The 23,459-nt window shown below is 43.9% G+C and overlaps 1 protein-coding gene across 1 annotated transcript in view; it reads right to left on the bottom strand.

Annotated features, from left to right (window-relative positions):
- The window catches only part of UBE2K (ubiquitin conjugating enzyme E2 K), a 35,283-nt gene extending 13,655 nt beyond the window's left edge, over window positions 1-21,628 (bottom strand). The window contains exon 1 of the mRNA XM_083163902.1: window positions 21,281-21,628. Coding sequence (XP_083020028.1) covers window positions 21,281-21,343 — 63 coding nt within the window. The 5' untranslated portion in view covers window positions 21,344-21,628. The remainder of the gene's footprint in view (window positions 1-21,280) is intronic.
- Between the last annotated feature and the right edge of the window lie 1,831 nt (window positions 21,629-23,459).

Below are 23,459 nucleotides of genomic sequence, written 5' to 3'. Positions count from 1 at the left end.
CTGCAGAAAGGCATTCAGAAACACGGCCCAACACAGAGTATACAGACGATACAGAAATTCAAAAGAGCTCATTAGTTTGCCAAGAGATGAGGTATAGATTGAGAAAAGCAGAGGACCTAAGACTAAACCCTGAGGTACTCTAACTGATAGAGGTAGCGAAGAGGAGGTGGAAACAGAGAAACAAACACTGAAGGATGAAGGTAGGATGAGAACCAAGAGAGGCGGTGTCTTTAAAACCTAGGGATTGTAGTGTTTGTATGAGAAGTGTATGGTCAACAGTGTCAAAAGCAGCAGATAGATCTAGAAGAATTAGTAGCGAGTAGTGTCCTCTAGACTTCGCAATGACCAAATAATTCACAACTTTAGTCAGTGCAGTCTCTGTGGAGCATTGGGAACAAAAGCCTGACTGAAGCAGGTCCAAACAGTTGTGCAAGTTAAGAAAGTGCGTGAGGCGAGTGTAGGCAAGTCTTCAATGTCGCCAATGAATCTGAAGAGGTAGAAGCAGATGGGTCTTGAAGAAAAGCTGGCACAGCAATCTCCAGGTTTACATGAAAACCTGACACTTAGGACGATATTCCAAATGAGTGAATAACACTGCTCTATGCTCATAGAACACCAGAAATGGTGAATAATGAGACAAGGCCCCCAAATCAGACACCCTGTGGGCCAATGCAAAGGCCAGTAGGAAAAAAAGTTTCCCACGTGAGCCAAAGGTGATCAGATTCCAACTGCTCAAATGTGTAACCTTGAAGCTTTCAGAGCACGAGGGGGAAATCCCAGGGCTGCAAAGGAGGAAGGACGTGGTTGTAAGTGTAACACTCCCTGTATGAAGGTATGAATAGTGGACAAGGCCACCACTTGCCGTTGATATAGAACAGAGAGGGCAGAGATACCTTCAGGGAGGCATAACGGAGTCCTAAATCCAAACCTCTTTGTAGGAAAGCCAGCACTCGTGAGAGGGGGGGGGGGGGGGGGTAGACCTCTGGATTTTAGTGTTTCAGTTCACACCACTGAAAATATTTTTGCCAAACTCTGTGATAAATCTCGTCGAAGGCGGTTTTCTAGCGGCTAACATGGTCTGTATAACTTTGGACGAGATGCCTTTGGATCTTAAGACTGCCCTCTCAATAGCCACTCTGTCAAATTGAGCTTGAGAAGATCGGGGTGATGGCAAGGACCTTGCAATAGCGAGGTCCAGCCTGAGAGGAAGAAGCCAGTGAGGACTGACAACCTGAGAATACCAGGGCTTCCTGGGCCAATGTGGAGAAATCAAGAGTGAAATTAGCACCGGCTTCAATCTGTGCAGCAGAGGTATAGGAGGGAATATGATGGCCAAAGGACCGTGAGGGTGTCTACAAGACACGCTTCCAGATCTAGAGTCCTAGACCTGTACAGAGGAAGTTTGTGGTTGTGTCTGGAAGCCATCAGGTCCACTTTAGGCTTGCCACACCAATCAACTAGGAGACAAAATACATCCACTTGGAGGCCATTCCCCTGAGTAAATGTCCTGCAGACTTAAGAAGTCTGCCTTCCAGTTCAAGACTCCTGAGATGTAGGTTGCGGACAGGGATGTCAGAAACAATTCTGGCCACTTCAGAATTGCAGAGATCTCATCATGGTAGCAAAGCTATTTGTGCTGTTCTGATGATTTATGTACCCGACAGCAGTTACGTTGTCCATCTAGATCTTCCCTGGCCTGCCGTTGAGTAGCATGCCTGTCTGACAAAACAGAAGATCGCCCTTAATTCCAGTAAATTGATGGAGCGGTGAGATTAGAGAGCCATCCAATGATCCTAAAAGGATTTGTCCTGTACCAACCCTCCCCAGCCACAAAAGCTGGCATTTGTAGTGGACAAAACCCAATCGTGTACAGCAAAGGAGACTGCCTGCAACTTGAGGTGGAAGGGATTCTCCAATTGCCACTGTCACCGGCAGCACCTATTGTGCAGGGGAGGACAGAGGAGCGAGAGGCAACAAGCTGAGAAGCTAGCTTTCTCTGGCCGAGGAAAAAAATGTGGCCCACCCTGATTCACGGACAGCCTCCTCGCTAGCAGCTGACAGTGTAAGCCCACGGGGTGCATTCACCGAGCCCTGTATGAGCATGAGAAATTCTCCTTGCACGTAGTGCAAGTATAAGCACGCAGATCAGGAGCAGGTTCGTCCCTGCAGGAACTGGCTGATAAACCTTGGGCAATGTCACAATATAAATACAGGAATCTGTAACAATCTGCACACAAACACACAGAGCAAGAGACACTGGTGTTATAGTAGGAATATGTGAAGTACTGTACTAATACTTTCAGAGAAATATGCTGCTGGTACTGCTATGTGACCGCAATAGGCACAGTAAGCATCAACTGTAAACCAACAGCGAAGCTAATAATGTTACACTTAACAGGCTGTGTTTAAAAAAATTATCTAACTAGCAGGCTTCTGCAGGAGCCATTAAACTTAGCAGTATACAGAATTTAGGGGTAAATGTATGAAGCAGTGATAAGGGAGGAGAAGTGATAAAGGGCCTAGTACTTTATCACCGGCCAATCAGCTCCTGACTTAAGTACAGGCTGGGTTTAATAAGGAACAGTTCGGAGCCAATTGGCCGGTATATCTAATCACAGAGTTAAGGGTCTAATATAACAGACTGTCAGAACTCCTAAGTTACTGATGCTAATAAATACACAGGCAGTAAGCATAGTGTGACATATGAAAAATAAAAGCAGAACCAAGTACAGACTACTATAAATAAAGGTAGGCACTTTGAACCCAACACCAGCACAAAAGAAAGAATGAGGTGAGGGTAAGTCTAAACATGACACTAGGACAGTGGAGAAACAAGGCAGGCAGATTTGGCAACAAGGCGGGAAACATGGGTCAGGAAACAGCCAAGGGGACATAGGTGGGGTTACACGGAGGCCCTTATTCTGGTTCACTCGCAAAGGCAAATTCCTTCTCAAATTGACAAAACCATGTGCACTGCAGGTGGGGCAGATGTAACATGTGAGATAGCGTTACATTTGGGTGAGATTTTGTTTCTGTGCAGGGAATATACTGACTGCTTTAATTTTACACTGCAAGATAGATCTCAGTTTGAAGTAAAACCCCACCCAAATCTAATGCTCTCTGCCCCACCTGCAGTGCACATGGTTTTGACCATTTGAGAAGGAATTTGCCTTTGCGAGTGAACCAGAATTAGGGCCAGTGACCGAATCACTCCTGGGAGGCCGCCATAATGGCTCTGTAAGCGTCCTGAGAATGCCCTGGAGGTCTACTGGATGCCCAGAAACAACTAAGCGCCCACGGTGTGAACCGCATTATTGAACACTAGAGAGATTTTTTTTTTTTGCTTCTACACTACATAAAATCATCCCTGAAACTTAGGACGGGAATAGACAAAACAATACAACCTACATCGCTGAGAGCAATTCTTTCATTCTGAGGTGTCGCCTAGGGTTTTACAATGGTTAAAACTTTTCTACTGGGGCAGACGTGTGACCCTAATACACACAAAAAACAAAACTAGAACAGCTTCTATTTAATTTGAGAAATCATACTTTCAATTGAAACAAAGAAACAGATGATCAACGTGTAATCATTTTATGGGTTGGGATTCAACTGGTAACACTGACACAAATGGGATCAATTTAATTTGCATTGTTTGGCTCTAGCTCCCAGGCTAAGTGCTTGGAACTGTTCCCACTGCAAAGCACCTACTGGGGTACTTCTGCTCAAACTAGTGCATCAGTGCTGGTCACAGGTTAAAATAATTAAGCCCAGTGCTTAAACTGGGAAATGCAGTTTACAACTTAAGCCCCATACACACTTGCTGATGCAACCCGCCGCCGATATTGGCAGGTACCCGGCAGAGGGCATACACACTTGCCGAGGTGAGAAATGGCGGGGGGGGGGGGGGGGGTCGCAGCGGGGGAGCAATGGCCATTCTGCCACACAGGAGTGCGCATCGTTAACGACAGGGAGTGTATACACTGCCAGGTATGTCCAAACGATGGCCCTCCAGCTGTTGTGGAACTACAAGTTCCATCATGCCGTGCCACAGTTTTGTTATTAGTGAATGATAAAACTATGGCAAGGCATGCTGGGAGATGTAGACCTCCAGAAATGAGTGCCCAGAGTTCAATTGTCCACATTGTACCCGGCACAGCAGTTCAATGCCCATACACACTGGGCGACTGAGCTGAAAGCCACTCAAAACAGCAAGTTTGAGCAGCTTTCAGCTCAAAGCTGCCCAGTGTGTATGGCCCGGAGATGAGTGCTGCTACACGCTCCCGCATCATCACCGGGAAAGCCGCTCATCTGCTGCTATTACCAGCAGATGAGCAACTTTGAAGACGGCTTTGCATAGCGCTGCACTATGCAAAGCCATCCTCCCCCCACTGTCGGTGCCGGGCAGGGGGAAATCGGCTCATTGTGTTAGAGATAGGTCGTTCGCGAACAAACTGGATCTTTTGAACGGCTCCCATTCAAGAACGAGCGAGCCGCCGATCCCAAAAAGGTGATTCGTTTCAGGTTCGTTTTCCATTGCAATGCATTTTCTTTTTTTTTTTTTAAATATTTCTTTATTTCCGTTTTCAAAAAAATTTTAAAGCATACAAGACCATACAAAATTTGGAGCATATCCGTGCTCCAAAACAAGACAAAACAGGTAAGACACAATACACACAGTAACAATGCTACTTGTTTCTAGACAAATTCAGCAGGTGACAAGATTAAAAAGTGTACAGACAGAGATAGGTGCCTATTTATAGCACTGTATGGTATATTTCTTGTTCATTTGAAGTTTATTCCCCCCTCCCCTTTGGGGCCCAGCCTCAGTGACTATTTTTATTTATTTTATCCTTATGGTTATGGTTCTGATTCTTTTTTTCCCTTTTCTTTCTTCTGCCCTGTGGTTCCCTTATCTTTTCCCGTCATTACGGACTCTATCGGTGGGTTGCGTTCTTTCCCCAGCTACTTCCAGTGCATGTCCTCCTCCCAGCCCCCCCACTTTCTTCTAATCTTAGCCTGTTGTCCGGTGGCAAATGTTTCCATTTTAAAGCTATAGTTTATTTTATTAATGGTTTGCCATATTTCTGGTGGTTTCTCCTGTTTCCATAGTTGTGCAATAGATGTTCTAGCTGCAACAAGTATCTGACCCACCAGATATTTGGATGTATTGGGTATCTCTGGGGGGAAGATATGCAACAGTGCCCCTTGTGGGGTTAATGCTATTCTCTTTCCCAGTATGTAAGAGATAAGGTCTTCTATATCTCTCCAAAATAGCAATAGTTTCCTACATGACCAAAATATATGTACTATATCTCCGGTCTCCTCGCTACACCTCCAACACAGGTCTGGCTGGTCAGGGTAGAATTTATGGATCTTGGAGGGGGTCAGGTAAGAGTTGTAGAAGAGTTTCATATATCTCTCAATATGTATATTTGATCTTGACATCCCCCATACCTCTGTAAACAGTCCGGACCATTGTTCCTCCTCAAGTGAGAATCCCAATTCCCATTCCCATTTATTTTGTTGTGTGGTTTTATTTATATCATTTGCATTTAGGATGATTTTATACCATTTTGTAATTCCTCCTCTTTTCCTTGTTAGTCTTGTTTGAGCTCTTATTTCTTTCTTTATTATGTCTGTTGTTAGCAGATCCTGAGAGAAGGTTTTTAGCCAATGTCTGATTTGCAAATATTTATAAAAATCAGTGGTTTTTATATTGTACTTTTGTTTAATTTGAGTGAAGGACAATATATCCCCATCTTTATATAGGTCGCTTATAGATTTAATCCCCATGTCTTTCCAGTTGTTTAGATCAATATTTGGGATTATTTTCATGAGTGCATCTAGTGATATATATACTATTGGGACTTGGGGCAATCTCTCTTTTTTTATACAGATTTCCCATGCCTTCAATGTGTTTCTAGTTGCTCTTAATGTTAGATCTGATAGTCCCCTATGTTGTGTTGGAAGCCAGATCGTATCTTTTAATGGGATATCTCCTGAGAGGCTTTGTTCTATTTGTACACTAGGTTTTTGGTTGCCTACTTCATTCCATTCACTGATATGGTTCAAGAGAGCGGCAATTTGGTATGCTTCTAAGTCTGGGAATTCTATTCCACCTTTTGTTTTGGGGAGTGTCATATATTTTTTTGCTATCTTTGGTCTGGCCTTTTTCCATACATACTGGTTGAATTCTGAGTGAAATCTCTGTATCCAGTATTTAGGGAGGAGTCTGGGTATAGCCCTAAAAAGGTATAGTATTTTGGGTAGAAAGAGCATTTTTATGGCCGCAATCCTTCCTAGATATGTTATTTCATGGTTCATCCAGTCTTTCAATTTCCCCTTAAAGGAATGGAGCAGAGGTCCGTAATTATATTCCAACAGGTCTTTTTCCCTAGCCACTAACTGTACCCCCAGATATTTTACTGTATTATTCTTCCAATTATATCTGAAATTTTGTTTAAGGTTTATCAAATCCTCGGCCTGAATATTTATCGGTAATATCTCTGTTTTAGTCTCATTTAATTTATAGTAAGATACTTCCGAATATTCTCTGAATATTGTACCTATATTTATCAAAGAGTTTTCTGGGTCTGTCAAAAAAAGAAGAATGTCATCCGCATATAACAGTATTTTATTTTGAATATTTTTTATTATAGGGCCTTGGGTATCTTCCATTTTTCTTATTGTTTCGGCTAATGGCTCCATAGCAAGGACAAAGATAATTGGGGATAGGGGACACCCCTGTTTTGTTCCGTTGGTTATTTGAAATGTCCTTGATATAAAGCCATTGCAGTAAACATGAGCGGTTGGTGCTGAGTAGAGAGCCATAATTGCTGACAAAAAATCCCCGCTAATTCCATATTTCTGGAGCGCCATTTCCATGTATCCCCAATGGAGCCTGTCAAAGGCTTTCTCCCCATCAACTGACATTGCCAACAGGGGTTCCCTATCAGCAAGATGTTCCATTATGTTAATCGCTCTTCTAATATTGTCTGTGCCCTGTCTATTCTTGACAAAACCCACTTGGTCTGGGTTGATCAATTGTCCCAACATGGGATTCAATCTGTTTACAATCATTTTTGCATATATTTTGATGTCTATATTCAGGAGAGCTATTGGCCTATAGTTACTTGGCAGAGCTGGGTTTTTCCCTTCTTTGCCAATAGTAACTATCCGGGCATCCAGCATCTCACCTGGCATTTTCCCTTGCTGCATTGCCTCTTTAAATACCCGTAGTAGCAAGGGTGCTAGTTCCTTTTGGAAGGCTTTATAAAAGTTACTTATATATCCATCTGGGCCTGGTGTTTTATTTGGCTTCAGAGTTTTTATAGCCTCCAATACTTCGTGGATTTCCCAAGAAGCATTGAGGGCTACTTTCTGTTGATCCGTAATTGCCGGTAGGTTAATTCTATCCAGGAATGATTTAATTTTTTCTACAACAGGTTGTTTAGTTTCTATATCCTCTTTCAGATTGTATAATCGTTTATAGTATTCAGCGAATGTGTTTGAAATCCCCCAGGGGTCTGTGACTCTAATCCCTTTATCGTTATAGAGTGCTTTTACTGAGTTTCTTACTCTAACTCCTTTGATTTTCCTAGCTAATAGCTTGGACGCTCTGTTTCCTTCAGTATAGTTTTTTTGGTTCATCCTTTCCATTTCCCTCCTAAGTTTTTTAGTATGGAGTGCGTCTAGGTCTATCTTTACTGAGTTGAGTTCCTGGAGGTATTTATCTTCTAAAGTTGTTTTATGTTTTTGTTCAAGTTTTTTAATTTTATTCTCTAAATCCTCCTGCTCTTTCGATTCTAGTTTTTTCAATCTTGAGGAAATCTGGATGATTTTCCCTCTGATTACAGCTTTTAGCGCGCACCATAGATTGGTCGAGCTTGTCTGTTGGTTATCGTTCTGGAGGAAAAATTCCTCCAATGCGTCTCTTATCTGCTGTTTGAGGTCTATATTACTGAGGAGGAAGTTTGGGCATCTCCAGACTCTAGCGTTTTTTCTTAATTCAGTCTCATTCCAGACTATAAGTACCGGGGCATGGTCTGACCAAGTTCTTATGAGGATTTCTGCTGTTTGTATGTGTTGTAAAGTCATTTTGTCTGTAAATACGTAGTCTATACGGGAAAGTGTTTTATGCCTGTTGGAATAAAAAGTATAATCTCTCATGTTTGGGTTTTTAACCCGCCATATATCATGTAGTTCTGCTTCGTATAGCATTTGTTTAAATTTCTTAGAGCTAGAGAATAGTGACTGGGAATGTTTCAATTTGCTATAATCCGATTTATCTAGCTCAGGTTCTCTGACCAGGTTAAAATCGCCCAGTATTAGAGGTGTCCCTTCCTGAATATCCTGAAAGTGTTTCAAAAAAGCCTTTATAAATCTAATTTGTAGGGAGTTTGGTGCATATACCGCTGCTATTGTTATCTTTTTCCCATTAAGGGTCCCCTTTACAATTAGATATCTCCCCTCTTTATCTGCTATTTGGGTATCCAGATGGAAGTTTAGATTTTTATTAAACAATAGTGCTACTCCGTTTTTCTTATTTATAGAGCTTGATACATATGCTTTTGGGTATTCACTATTAGAGATATACAGGGGCATTACTCTAGAGAGGTGGGTCTCTTGTATTGCGGCTATATCAATATGTAAGTCATGAAAGGTTTTTAGCATTCTTTTCCTTTTCTGTGGGGAATTTAGTCCTTGTGCGTTTATTGAAATCAGCTTAACCATTTGGGGTCCTTAGAAGCTTGCTACACCATAAGTCTACACTCTGTCTGTCACACCACATATAAACATTAATATATACAAATACAACATTTAAACAAAAACCCCCATGTTCCCATTCCCTAGCTCTCTTCCTAGAGCTCATATTGCCTCCTTCTTTGAGGCTTTTTAGTATATTAGGGGTTGGCGGCCTTTCGTACCAACATTTATCATTAGATGCGAGTTAAATCAAAAGTATTTCTAAATCATGTCTTTCTTTAGAGATAGAAACCAAGTAATAAAAGGGTGAGATCCTCCCCCCCCTCCCTCCCCCCCCCCCCCAAAAAAAAAAAAAAAGAAAATAAAGAATAAAAATTGAGTTAGATAATAACTAAATAAATAAATAGATAGAGGACAGCGTGGGGGCCTATTGATCATTCTCATTCAGTAGGGGCTTCTCTGCTGTCAAGGGTATTCCCACTTTAAGCAGGGTTCTCCCTCTCTCTCTCTCTCCTCCCCCATCTCCCAGATTCGGGTATTCCCTGAACGAGGGGTCTAGATATGTACTCTGATGATCCCGTATTAAGCCACTGGGCTATCTCTTCACCTTTATTCAGAGTCTTGTTACAGACATATTTTCTTCTGTTCCCTGGGGGTTCATTCTCCCACCTCTCACAGGTTTTCCCTTTCCCTTTTCTTCTCCCCCCTCCCCCTCTCCCTCTCCTTTTTCTCCCTCTCAAGTCCTCCTCCCAGGCATCCCTTTTTATAAATATATGTATTTATATGTGTGACAGTGGATGTGTGGGGACCCAGCAACAAGTTCTAACAGCACCCCAGCACATGTCCACTACCTCATATACCACTCTATGAGTACAACAGTCTATTTTCTTCGAGTGCCGGTTTTTATAGAGACTATTCAAGTAAAAGGAGCTTCAGTATCAAGCTTTCCCCATCTTTACTCAGTTCCAAACGGAAAAGATAAGCGGAGAGAGGATGCAGAGAGGGGGAGCAAGACACCGGGGCGGGGCAAGGGGGGGGAGGCAAAAGAGAATGTTGCGCGTTTATGTGGTTTCAGCTACTATTATGAGAGCAAGAGTGATTGAATAGATAAATAAACAGATCGAAGGCTCCCTGCCATCTTATATGATACTTTATGGGGGTTCTTCTATTCGGTACATTAATAGTTTACAGTGTGAGTGTTGTTTCCCCCTATTCACTAAGCTCTATAGATTGTGTACAGGGTGACAGCACAGTGGACAAGGCCAGATATTTTGTGAGTTCTCAGGCTGAATGCTTATAGAATTCAGCTGCTATTTAAGGGGATGGCAGACTCCCCTCCGTGAAATATTTTTAGGAGTCTTTTACATTCGGTGCCTCTGAGAATTACAGTGTAAATGTTAAATTCAATAAGTGTTTAAGAACTTAAAGACCAGAAGTGTTATCATTCCCTTTCCCTCCCCCCCCCCTTAGGTGCAAAAGTGAAATAAGTCTATATATATACTATATTTATTAACATAAAAAATATTATCTCATCTAAATCCTCTCACTCCATCTAGGATCTAAAAGGAAGAAGAAGAGGGAAGAAAAAAAAAGTTAAATAGATTCCTCCTTCATTGCTTCCGATAACCCCCTTTTCACGCTCCCTCTCTATCTCCACCGCTTTTATATCTTATATGAGGTAGAGAGTAATCGTATCTTCCGTGGGGACAGAGGGGGGGGGGGTGGCAAAAAAATAAATAGTAAAATGCTGACCATCTTTCCGTACTCCCTCTCTGTCTCCTCCACTTTATCTTATATGAGGTAGAGAGTAGTTGTAACTTCAGTGGGGTTAGAGGGGGGGGATGGCAGGAAAGAGAGGGAAAAAAAAATAATAAAATACTAAATGCTTATAAGATTCCCACTATTTAAGGGAATGGCAGACTCCCATCCGTTGAATACTTTTGGGGGTCTTTTCTGTTCGATACCCAGAGGATTACAATATAAGTGTTATTTCCCCCTAATTCCGAACTCCTTAGATTCAGTAAGTGTTAACAATTTTCAAAAATTTCAAAAACAGAAGTGTTATTATTCCCTCCCCCCGCCTTAAGTGCAGTAGGTGAAATAGCTCTATATTTATACTATATTGGGTGACATAAACATATTTATCAGATCTGCATCCTCTCTCTCCTTCTAGGCTGTTAAAAAAAAAAAAAAAAAAAAAAAAAGTAAAAAAAAAAATTTCTCTCATAGCAAGCAACCACCTTTCCACGCTCCCTCTCTGTCTTCACTACTTTTATATCTTATACGAGGTAGTGAGTAGTCATAGCTTCAGTGGGGGCAGAGGGTGGGGGGAGGGTGGAAGGAAAAAAAAAATATATAAAAAAATAATAATAAAAATACTGACCACCTTTCCACACTCCCTCTTTGTCTCCTCCACTTTTATATCTTATATGAGGTAGGGAGTAGCTGTAGCTTCAGTGGGGGTAGGGGGGGGTTGGCAAGAAAGAGAGGAAGAAAAAAATAAAATATATATATCTATGTATTAAATACTTATAGGATTCAGCCACTATTTAAGGGAATGGCAGACTCCCCTCCGTTGAATATTTTAGGGCATTCTTTTCCATTCGGTACACAGAGAATTGCAATATAAGTGTTATTTTCCCCAAATTCCTAAACTCTTTAAATTCAGTAAGTGTTTACAGTTTTCAAAATTTCAAAACCAAAGTGTTATTATTCCCTTTCCCCTCCCCTCCCCCCCCTTAAGTGCGGTAGGTGAAATAGAACTATATGTATACTATATTTGGTGACATAAACATATTTATCAGATCTGAATCCTTCTAGGCTGTAAAAAAAAAAAAAAAAAAAAAAAAAATTCTCTCCTTCATAGCAAGCGACCACCTTTCCACGCTCCCTCTCCGTCTCCACCACTTTTATATCTTATACGAGGCAAAGAGTAGTCATAACTTCGGTGGGGACAGAGGGGGGGTGGTGAAAAAAAAAAAAAAAAAAAAAAAAAAAGAAAAAAAATAATAATAATAAAATAAAAAATAAATAAAATAAAATAAAAAACAAAATAAGAAAAAAAAAAAAATCTGCAATTAACTAGTTGTAATGGTCTTCAGGGCTTACGCCCGGCTGTTAGCCATTCTTGTTGCATTTTTTCCCCTTGCTCCAACTCTTTTGGGGCATATTTTATCCCCCATTCATCCAGCTTTTTAAGGACATCCTCTTCCATGTTGCAGACATACGTGTTGTTTTCGTGGGTCATTATCAGCTTTGTCGGGAAGCCCCATTTATAGATAATATTTGCCTGTCTGAGGGCATTTGTAGCTCTTGCGTAGGATCTTCTTTTCGCCAAAGTCTCCGGAGAAAGATCACCGTATATCTGTAGCACTCCCAACGCCTCAGTTGCCTTAACCTTGTCTCTCGCAGCTTTCAAGATTTGTTCCTTAGTTTGATAATAATGAAGCCTCATTATTGTATCTCTTGGGACATCTGCTGTGATAAATCTTGGTCTTGGGAGTCTATGTATACGGTCTATAATAAATTGTGTTGGTGTTAGTTCTGGCAGTAGCTTTTGGAATATTTCTGTGGCGAATTTATTTAGTTGAGATGGTTGGACTGTTTCAGGGATGCCTCTTATTTTTAGGTTATTTCTTCTTGCTCTATCCTCTGCGCTTATAACCTTATCTTTTATTTTAGCCAGTTCTTCTTTTGTGTTCTTATGCGCCATGCTCAACTCATTATAAGAGTTTATTATGTCCTTCATTTTGTCTTCCAGCAGGTTGGTTCTTTCACCCAGCACCGAGATTTCTTTAGTCAAATCTTTCACGGTTGAGTTAATCTCGGCTGAGATATCTTTCTTAAAGTCTCTCATCAGCTGGAGCATGCTACGTAAAGTAATCGGCTCGTCCATATTGTCTTCCTCTGATGCGTCCGAGGCGTCAGTGGTTTTTAGTTGGGATGAGTTACTTTGTGTGTTTGAGGCTGAAGACAGTCTATCTTTGGCTTTGTTTGAAGCCGTCTGTGAGGTAGCGTTAAAGAAATTTGAAGCTTTTGAGCTATTCTTATTTACATCCCTTTTTGGTGCCATACTGGTAAGCTCTCCTTTGAAGGAACAGAGGATACCTCTGGGCCGCGAGGGGTAGAATGAGAGCAGACACACAAAGAAGAAAAAAAAAAAAAAAAAAAAAAAAAGGGGGGTTCACCCTTTTATATCAATTTTACACTATGTGTTGGTACGTAGGCACGGCATCTGCGGGTCAGAGCATTGCTGGGTTATGATTGTTCATAGCGGCTGTTATAGGACAATTATTAGAGCTTCTATTGACCTTCCAGGTTTGATATCCCAGCTATCAGGCTACAGTCAGTTAGAATTTTATATAAGCTGTTCGTCCTTATACAGTGCAGACCAAATTATTCCTGTATGTGGCCACTTACTTGATTGGCTTGAGAGAGCTTTCCATGGGCCAGTGTCTGCAGGATAATTCAATGGTCTCCCGGCATCTAACGTCCTTTTCCAGAGCACTTTGCTTCAATAGGTCAATATTCCTGGCCGCACACAGCACCAGCTAGGAGGGAGGTCTCACTGGCTGGCCAGGCTCCCTGGCCAAACACCTAGGTACAGGAAGGCTGGTGGAGAGCTGGCACACAGTTGGAAAATCAATAGTGTATTGCTAGTCTTAGCAGTCACAGCACTCAGCCAAGAATAGCTAGCAGCAGTAGTGGAGACTCGGCTATAATGGGGGCCGGCCTGGAGACCTGCCAGTACGCAGAGTCCCCTGCTTTCTTCCTCTGAGTGGCGTGTCAAAAAAAAAACAACGAGTGCGCCTGTGCACCCGCAGCGTCTCCCGTTGCCTCTGCTCTCTCTTCAGCGGTGAGTGGCGGTACGTGAGCTGCACCAGGTCTCTGCACCAACAGACCGACCGGGCACCCAGCAAGCAGGTGAGTGATGTCCTGCTGGTCCCCGCTCCGTGATCCCAGCCGTCAGCAGATTCGGAGCGCTATTCGGGGGCTCTGGAGACCTGCGAGCATGCCGCAATGCATTTTCTTGATTTCAGTGCTGCCACCTGTGGCAGCTGAGATGTACTACCTCTGGAGACTGAGTACAGTGCTGTGACTACAAGTGATAGAAAGATTAACTGCTGCTGCCAGGGATGGCCATCGGTGCAGACGCCATCGATGGCGATTCTGAATCCAGCCATCAATCCGTGTTTTTACTCGGTCATGTATATTCCCCCCCCCCCCTTTTTTTTTTCAAGCGAGCCGAGGATTTGTCTAAAAGATCCGTATCTTTTTCCACTGAGGGGTCCGACGGATCCCGGCTCAGCTTAAAGATCCGTTTTGCCCATCTCTACATTGTGTATACACTGAGCGGCTTTTAACCCAGAGTGTATGGACCTTTATTCACAGTAAACTGCATTTTAATACTGCTGTTAGCACACATGGCAAGCGTACAACTAGCATTGTGACATTAGTTAAATCAGATAATTTTTCTCTCTTCTCAGTAGGGTGCGCGTCTAAATCCTTTAGGCGCAGCTTTGCAGTGCAGACTACATTAACAAGTCAACTGAATTCTCCCCTAAACTATGCAAATACTCCGAAGTACTTCTGCTCCCAACCGTTTCATAAAATGGTAGTGATCGCTCCAGGATCAAGACAGGGCAGCACACCGGGGGAAAGCAGACAGCTTCAGCGCGGTGACCCAGGCCCAATGCCATCACTAATGTGGGCGCACCCAACACTAACAGCAGGTTTGGAAAGGTGCAGGGAGCTAGAATGGACACTAGAATGGCATGATGGTAATCACATCTTATTGTTCCTCATGAAGATAATGCAGAGCACTTGGTAACAAAAGATATATGTACAAAACTTTCTTTAGAAGAGGGGGTGCCGAACCTTCCACCCATGCAGCCCTCCAGCTATTGAGGAACTGGACATCCCAGCATTACTATTAGGGAATGCAAAAATGCTGGTAGAGCATGATGGGATGTGTAGTCCCACAACAGTTGGTGGGCACCCCTACATAGACCTTAGAAACAAACATTACATACCATAATGCAGTGATTTTCAACCTTTTTACCTTGCGGCACACTAAATAAGATTTTATATTTGCCAAAACACACCATGAGATCCCCACAGGGCAAAAAATATTGGCCCCCACAGGAAAGAAATCCAACCTATTGGCCCCCATATAAAAAAAACAATCACACTGGTCCCCACAGGTAACAAAAATAAAATGCATTGGCCCATTACATGAAAAGAAGAGACCAGTATATAACAGTTGAACTGGTGGTGGCTGTAAACTGGTTTGGGCATCTCTAGATCTGGGGGCACACTTGAGAACAGCTCAAGGCACACTAGTGTGCCATGGCACAGTGGTTGAAAAACACTGCCATAATGTGTATAAGCGGCACAACTACTGTAGGAGAAAGGTCAGACTTCAGAAGCTGGGGAGTTTCCTGCACTTAGGTCGCGTAGACCCATCAGCAGCCGCACAATATAGATGCAGCACCAGGTAACAACCAACAGATCACCAATGTGCTGCAGTAAGAACTTTGTATTACATTTGGGAAGTCAGTTTAATCTTTAACAGCTATAGGACATCCAACACTACTCAGGCTTCAATATGCAAGTCATGCACAGTACTGATTTTCCATAAGCACAAAATGTATCAGTCACATAGGACACGCCTCAGATGAAGGCAAGAGCCCAGGAAAGGCCTAGCTGGTATCACTTTCAGTTCATGTACTTTCATAATTCTAAACAAGTGTCATCAGCCAGCATACACAAGTCCATTTTACTTTTCAAAGAGGGAAACTTAATTCCATCTTATTTTTCCCACAGCTTCCAAATTCAACCATAGGGACTCCCATGTTTAGATGTTCTTGCAAGCAGATGACAATTTGGGAACATAGCTCACTTGAATATATTATTTCATTTTCCAAAGCAGATAAAGTATGAATATGCCAATAATTATAGATGTGCAGAAAAATAAGTAGCTCTATGCACAATGTCATACCTGTAAGAGTGACCTGCAAGGCTAGGCAGGTGGAAGTTAATAACCCCACCTTCAGCTCTTCAAAATTTATAGTTACTCATTTTGCTTAAGGGCCCCATACATCAGCAATTAATTGTGACAATTTTCAGATATGGAGATGATTGCCACAATTAATTTTAGATGTGTGGGCTCCCCCTTTTGGCAATCCCAATCAAAATCGCCAATCGATTGCTTAATCAGGTTTTTAAACATGCTTAATAATCTGGTATTATCTGCGGATCTTTTTTATATGTGTGGGCATTCCCAATTCGTCTTCTTCATCTATTTACATTATGAACAGCTGAAATGACAATCGATTGGGGCAATTTCCAGATATGAAGATGCAATCTTTAGATGGAAAAATCTGCCGATCACTGAAATAAATCTGTAATGTGTGGGCAAAGTCAGATAGATTGTAAAATCCATTTATCTGGCCAAAAAATCCCTGGATCTGGAAATCCATAAATTGTGATTGCTGATGTATGGGGCCCATTACTGACTTTTTCAGTTCCACAAACAATACCATCAGCCCAGTGGTGGCGACAGAGTACCAAAGGAAAGACCAATGGCTTCCTCTAGCAGACTGGACTTCCTGTTACGGTTTTCATGAACATCTGTCAAATAAACACTCGCATTTGGGGGTCTATTTTTGTCCTACAGTATAACACATAGGCGAGTGTAGCCTGACAAGGTAAGACACCCCCAGCACCCCCGTGGGGTTCCCGAGGGCCTAGAAAGGGGTGCAGTCACAACACAAAGTGGGTCATGGAAGCAAGATATGGCAAAGTTGCATAACATAGAGGGGGCAGAGAACATTGATTGGATTTAGATTAGGTTCACCGCCACTTAGGCCCTCAATCCTGACCACGCTGGGGGCCCAAAAAGGGGTCTGGCCACTAGACAAAGTGGGTCAGGGAAGAAACAGAGGGGGTAGAGGACTTGGATTTGGTCCAGATTAGGTTCATAGCTACTAACAACCGCAAACCTGACAGTCGGGGTACCGAAGGCCCAAAAAGGGGTCCGGTCACTACAAAGTCCCAAGAGATGGCAGAGTTGCATAACATAAGAGGAGTAGAGGACACAGGGTTTAAGAATAAACAAACGTGGATCAGATCCAGGAGCCCACCACAGAAAGGTGTATGCCAGTCACACCATGGGCAAAGTGAGCGATTAAGCTTAAAACAAAAGGAGGATAAAAGCTCAAGTAATGCTAATTGCACAACCAAACGCCGGGTACCTCAGCGAGTATATTCATAAAAGACAGCTGACGAAATACATTGAACAAGAGTTATTCCTGAACATGAGGGAATGGCAGTCATTGTGGCTTTCTGGCCAAATAAGTAGATACTGTATTAAGCAAGTGGTAAACAATGATAGCTTAAAGGCCCGTACACAGTGGGCGACTGAGCTGAAAGTCGCTCAAAACAGCAGGTGTGTATGCCCGGGTGATGAGCGGTGAGCGCTGCTGCGCGCTCCTGCAACATCGCCGGGAAAGCCGTTCATCTGCTGGTATTACCAGCAGATGAGCGGCTTTCAGGACGGCTTTGCATAGCGCTGCGCTATGCAACACCGTCCTCCCCCCTCCGTCGGCGCCGGACAGGGGGAAAGCCGCTCAGTGTGTATGCACTGAGCAGCTTTCCCCGCACATCATCGCTGTCCATACACGCTGGGCATAGTCGCCCAGTGTGTATGGACCTTTAGTCTTATATGAGTGAAGATAAATATTCTTCTAAAAGATGAAAACTACAATCCATATTTGTAATGCAAATGTGATATTATTGCCCAAATTCACATTATTAATATTAAGCAATTTAAAAAAAAATAATAATCTTCTTGCCAGGCTCAGAGACTCTCACCCAGGCGAAGAATGGGAAGCAAAGCAATAATGTGCAGCCATCACACTGCTTCCTGGTTTGGGACAGAGGCAGCCGTATGTGTCACCGGGAGCAGACAGAGGGATCCAGAGATTCCCTCTATGGAAAAAATGTGCCAGAGCAGCCCATAGGCTACAACAGAGTGACGCCACCTGGAGCATGGTAAATCCAGCAGCACAAAAGCACCCATAGAAAGCATGGGAGCTGCAATCCATGACTAGCACATATGGGGATCGTTAATATTTGTGGGCACCCCCCATGCAGATATTTAATGATAAGCAGGCCCATTAGAAGCAACATATTACAGTGCTCTTTAGAGAAAAGGCAGAAATCTTTTGCATAAATAACTGCCCCACTACAGCTTACAGCCCAACCACGGGTGGGGATTATTAGGTTGCCCACAATCGGTCGTCATATTCTAAAGTAGTTTCCAGGTGTTCTGAAGCAGTTCAGTTACACCAATCTCAGGGGTGTGGCTCATTAGGTCGACCAAACTAAGGTAGATATGCCTTAGGTCGACATTGGGATGGACGACAGTCAAAAGGTCGACATGGGTTTTTGATGTTTTTCCCTCAAATGGCGACACAGACACCGAAAAGGTATACTGCGCCATGCTTCGGGCTACGCTCAGCACTCTATTAGATTCTCCCTCCATGCCTCAGTGGATGGTAGGAAACTAAATACCGCCTGCTGGCACGTCGGCGCAATTTTTTTTTTAAAAGCTCATGCCGCCCTAAGGCTTGTGTCGACCTAGAGCAATGTCTATCTTTTTCATGTGTCGACCTTCAGTGGTCGACCTTTGGACTACCTACCTAGTGACCGTATACCGATTTCAGGATGCCTATGTTATAATCTTGAACCAGGAATGTGTAGACCAAGACACTGTTGACCTATCAACACACTACAGTCAATTTAGTTATTGTAATGTGGTATAAGCCAGACCACAAACACTACAGCGTGTACTCCTTGGCTAAAAGTACCCATACTATGCCAACTACCATGCCACCAAACGGTAACACATTCCTGGTTCAAGTTCATAATATGGGCACCCTGAGATTAGTGTAACCAATACCCCTTTCAGAAAGAAAAAAAGACCCGGGAATTTCCCTGCTCTTGCCGTGTCGACCCGGGTTTTTCTTCTGTCTGAAAGGGTCAACACGGGTCTAAAGTTTCGGGACTTCGACCCAGGTATTTACCTGGGTTTTTCCCGTGTCAGACATGTGTTTGAGGCTGTGTGAAAGGCTCCAACCAGTGTTTTTCTCCCGACTATTGAAAAATCATGCTGATTGGCTGTGCAGCACAGCGCTGCGTGATTGGCTGATCTTTACAGCTTCCCTGATTGGCTGAGCGGGAGTGGCAGTGGCGTGCAGCGCAGCACTATATGGCCATGGCGCATTGGAAAGATGAGGAGATCCGTGAGCTGCTCAATGTCAGAGGGGAGGAAGAAATCAGCAAAACACACAGAGCACTCATGACCTCCAGGTTCTGCAACTTGTCAGCCATGTTTAATGCAATGCAGTGAGCAGACACCTTCCACTTTTCATGATCTCATCTCTGTGTGCCTTTAAAACTGTCCTTTTCTTATGGCACACAGAGTTTTGCAGGAAAAATCCGGCTTCTGTGTGAAAGGGGGTCAGCCCCTTGCTGCCTAGTTGTACCCGGGTTTTTGTATCCGGGAAATACCTGGGTTTTTGGGATTTTTCTGTCTGAAAGGGGTATAAACTACTGCAGAACACCTGGAAACTTTTTTAGAAAATGAAGTTAACTAATTTAGCAATTAAACGTGTAAGTCTTACTAATGCAATAATATCCAGGAGACGTTTACTGACGTCCTGAAGGAGTTTAGTTACATTAAACTCGGACGGGTTAATGGTTAGATTACTGCCTCGCAGCATTCCGGATAAGGGAATATTCCGGTTTTTGGAATATTTTTTTTTTTAGCCATACTTACCTGCCCCTGGTGGGTCCCCGATGGTCCCTCCGCGTCCATGGAGTCCTCCGGCGTCCACGGCAGGCCACCAGCACCGTCTCCAGCGGTCCCGGAGAGGATGCTGAAGGCCTGCCGTGGATGCCGGAGGACTTGGTAAGTATTAAAAGAGGGTTAGGGGGGGGGAATTTTTTTTTTATTATTCCAAAAAAACCCCGTTTTTTTGGAATAATTCGGATACGGGATGCCCGACCTGTACTGCTATTTCCACCCACATACGGACAGGTATAATGGCTCAAAACAAAAAAACAATCCTTAGTGTATTTATACTAAGGAGTAAGGACTGATGTGAATGATATCTTATCCTATTAACAGCAACAATTAGCTTGTGCTAGTTTGTCAGTAGATATCTAAAAGATGGCCAGCATTTATCAGGGATTATTCTTTGGGTGCAGCATAATCCACTGATAAGAAGCCAGCAGATCCGCAATAACACATGGATCAGGGAACTTATCCTGGATCCCATGTGTAACCGCCAGAGTAGATAAGCAACATTTAGATCACGGGTCTTCACACTGTGGCCCTCCAGATGTTGTGAAACTCCAAATCCCAACATGCCTTGCCACAGTTTTGCTATAAGGGAGTGTTAAAACTGTGGCAAGGAATGCTGGGATTTGTAGTTTCACAACATCTGGAGGGCCACAGTTTGAAGACCCATGATTTAGATGATAATGACCATCGTTCATATACTGCGTTTAAAGCGCAGCATATGATCTAAAATGTTGCTTATCTACTCTGGCGGTTACACATGGGATCCAGGATAAGTTCCCTGTTCCATGTGTTATTGCAGATCTGCTGGCTTCTTATCAGTGAATTATGCAGCACCCATAGAATAATCCCTGATAAATGCTGACCATCTTTTAGATATCTACTGACAAACCTATTTCGGACTAATATAATACACCCCATAGTCAATACACAATCTAATTTGAAAAAAATAAAAATTTGAACTCCCAGCTTCAACCCCAGACCCTCGAACAGGTTCGTTTAGTAAAGACCCTCCAACAGGTTTGTTTAGTAAAGTAGTCACCAGCACTAAACAGGATGTTAATATCCCGGCAGTCACCACCCTGACTGTCAAGAGTAAGGACAGTAAAGTTTAGGGGTTACGGTTAAGTACAAGGAGGAGGGTAAAGTTTTGACGTGGTTAGGATCCAAGTTTGGGGGGCATTTAGTAATAGAGCAAGTTTTAAAATACTCACTGCATATAAATCAGGATACAGAGCATCAAGACTGTGCCATTGGCATTCTGACCATCAGTAAAATGATTGCAGGGATATCGATACCATCCTAGGTGGATTTCGTACACTGACCAGATGGGTGCATAACACAGGTGACTGCAATCCTGGGGAGGGAGTGCAGGAGCAGAGCACTGGTGACCTAGTGGAAGTGGCCATGTTGGATGGACTGTGGACACAACCTAGCAACATAATTTGACTTTCAGTTTACAATCCCCTGTCCTCCAGGTGACAGTAACCTGCTCATATAACCACTGTGGAACTACAAGTGCCATAATGGAGCTTGTACAAGTTCTCACGTATAGCCCAGAGTCAGCACCTCCCTCCCTCCCCCCACCCCGAGCCTGTGTGTAAGGCAGCAGGGTAAACTCATCATGCCGCATGTGATAAGCCCCCTGGGTGAAGGGTGTACAGAGCCCCAGGATTGGGGAGCACCCTTTCCCCCCCATCTCACCTCTTCGCTCTTCAGCACCTCTTTGAACTCTCGCTTGATCCTCTGCGCTGCGATATTGGCCATGGCTGCCCCGGTGTCCTTGTTCTAGGCCCTCTCGGTGTAAGTGACCCCCGTCCGGGATGACTGCTCCGATGCTCCCGCCGCCTCCTGCCTGTGCCGATCCGTCTTGCTCTCTCCCGGGCCCTGTTCCTCAGCCTCCCCCGCCAGGAGAACGAGCCCCCGACACACAGCGCTCAACAGCAGCAAAATGGTGGCTGGGAGCATGCGCAGTGCGCTGCCCGGGCGGCCGCGGGAGCAACTTCCTGACAGGGCCCCGGGAAACGTCACCAGCGCCGGCCCCGCTACGTCAGGGGGCGCCAGGAACTCTGCCGGTGACGTCACGCCAGGCCCCGTCACGTGACGGTCTCGCGACTGTGTCTCTACTAGCGCGGCGGAGGGCGGCAGCGCTGTCCCTGTGTGTGTAGCACTGCCAGCAGATGTCTCAGCAAGTGTGGATTATAACATAGTATAAATAGGTGATCCACTAATTCAGATCCAATATACTGCTGTCTTAAACAAAAGGATACTCAGCCCTTAGAGCAGTGGTTCCCAAACTTTTTTAAATCACGGCATTAGAATTATTTTCACAGCACCCCTGAGCTCAAAGTTTCTAATTGAGAATTTTGGAAAAAAATATTAAATTAACTATTGTGTTTATCCTGTCGTCCTGCATTTAGTTATGTGGTGAGGGACATGATTGGTAGCCAGTGCCCATAAGCAATTTGATTTGGTCCTGACCACAAATCCGAGACACCCTTACAAGTGTCTCAAGACACCCAAGGGCATACTTGCCTACTTTTTTTTTCTTTCTCTGAGATAGTACATATCAGGGGGGCGGGATGAAGCTGATGTCACCAAGCCCCGCCCCCATGACAGTCATGGGTCTGTGTATTGGGGGAGGGGCTAAAATTACGCAAATTTATATGATTCACGGCATTTCAGCCCCGCTACCTCGCCGCAGACCCGTAAAATCTGGTATTTGGTGCAGCAGAGAAGGGGGTGCGGGGGTGATGCGGGAGACTTGGCCACCTTCCCGGGGGGCCAGGCCAGTCCAGGAGGGTAGGCAAGTATACCCCAGGGTGCCACGGCAGTGGCGTAACTAGATATTTGTAGGTCCCTTAGCAAAGGTTTTTTAATGAGCCCCTATGTACTGTACCACATGTTACTTTGAGAGGGAAGGTGGGTGCCTCTCAGCTGTGGGCCCTTTAGCAACTACACTCCCTGCACCTATGGTAGTTACGCCCTTGCGATCATTGCTGATTTAGGCCCATGGAGCGAATCGCATAGTGTGAACCTGGCTTGGGGCCTGATTCAGATCTGATCGCTCATCTGCAAAGTTGCGAATGGCTGCAAAGTAGCTAGCTGATGAAATATTATATACTGCAGAATATAGTGGGGAAGAAGCACAACCAATTACGGTAATGAAGCCAGCTGATTCATAAAATAGGTACACCACCTATGTGAGCAAATTGTGTGGAATAAATGAACGGTACTTGTTTAGTTTCACGGCGGCAGCATGGCCGCCCGCTACTTCCGGGTTCGGCGCTCGGTAAACTTTCTAAGATAAAGTCCATGCCAATGTGAATAGTTCATACCCCCACTATCCACGTTGGCATGGAGTTGATTTTAGATAGCGTGGCGAGCGGAGCGAGCCCCCGAGCCTGTAGCGTGGGCGAGCGAAGTGAGCCCCGCAAGGGGACACAGACGCTGCTGTGACTGAGACGCTGCCACCGTGAAACTAAACAAGTACCAAATGGACAACTATGGTGCAATACCATATAAAATGTTTGATTAAATGGGTTGAAAAATCAACAATTTTATTATGACATGCTATTAAAATACAATGCTGAAAAAAACAGGACCAAAGGTAAATTCATGCAAGATAAATGCAATGACACCGGGTATAACAATGATACCTCACCCTGGATGTGGGCTGCGTGGGCTATACTCGTGCTCAAGTCTGCGGCACCATCGCAGAAGGCTTCAGGGGTCAGGCTCCCGGTCAAAAGTGCTTCTGCATGAAAGTGCTGAGTCCTTCAAAGTGCATCAGTGTCCATATAGTAGCAACGCGTTTCGGAGAGGTCATCCTCATAAATTGCCTGTTCACTCATGGTGATATTTATACCACCATCCTGATGCT

Source organism: Crinia signifera, chromosome 1, assembly GCF_055691185.1.
Source record: "Crinia signifera chromosome 1, ASM5569118v1, whole genome shotgun sequence".
NCBI lineage: Eukaryota > Metazoa > Chordata > Amphibia > Anura > Myobatrachidae > Crinia > Crinia signifera.
The sequence above is the reverse complement of the archived record's forward strand: the minus strand, read 5'-3'. Positions and strand labels throughout refer to the sequence as shown.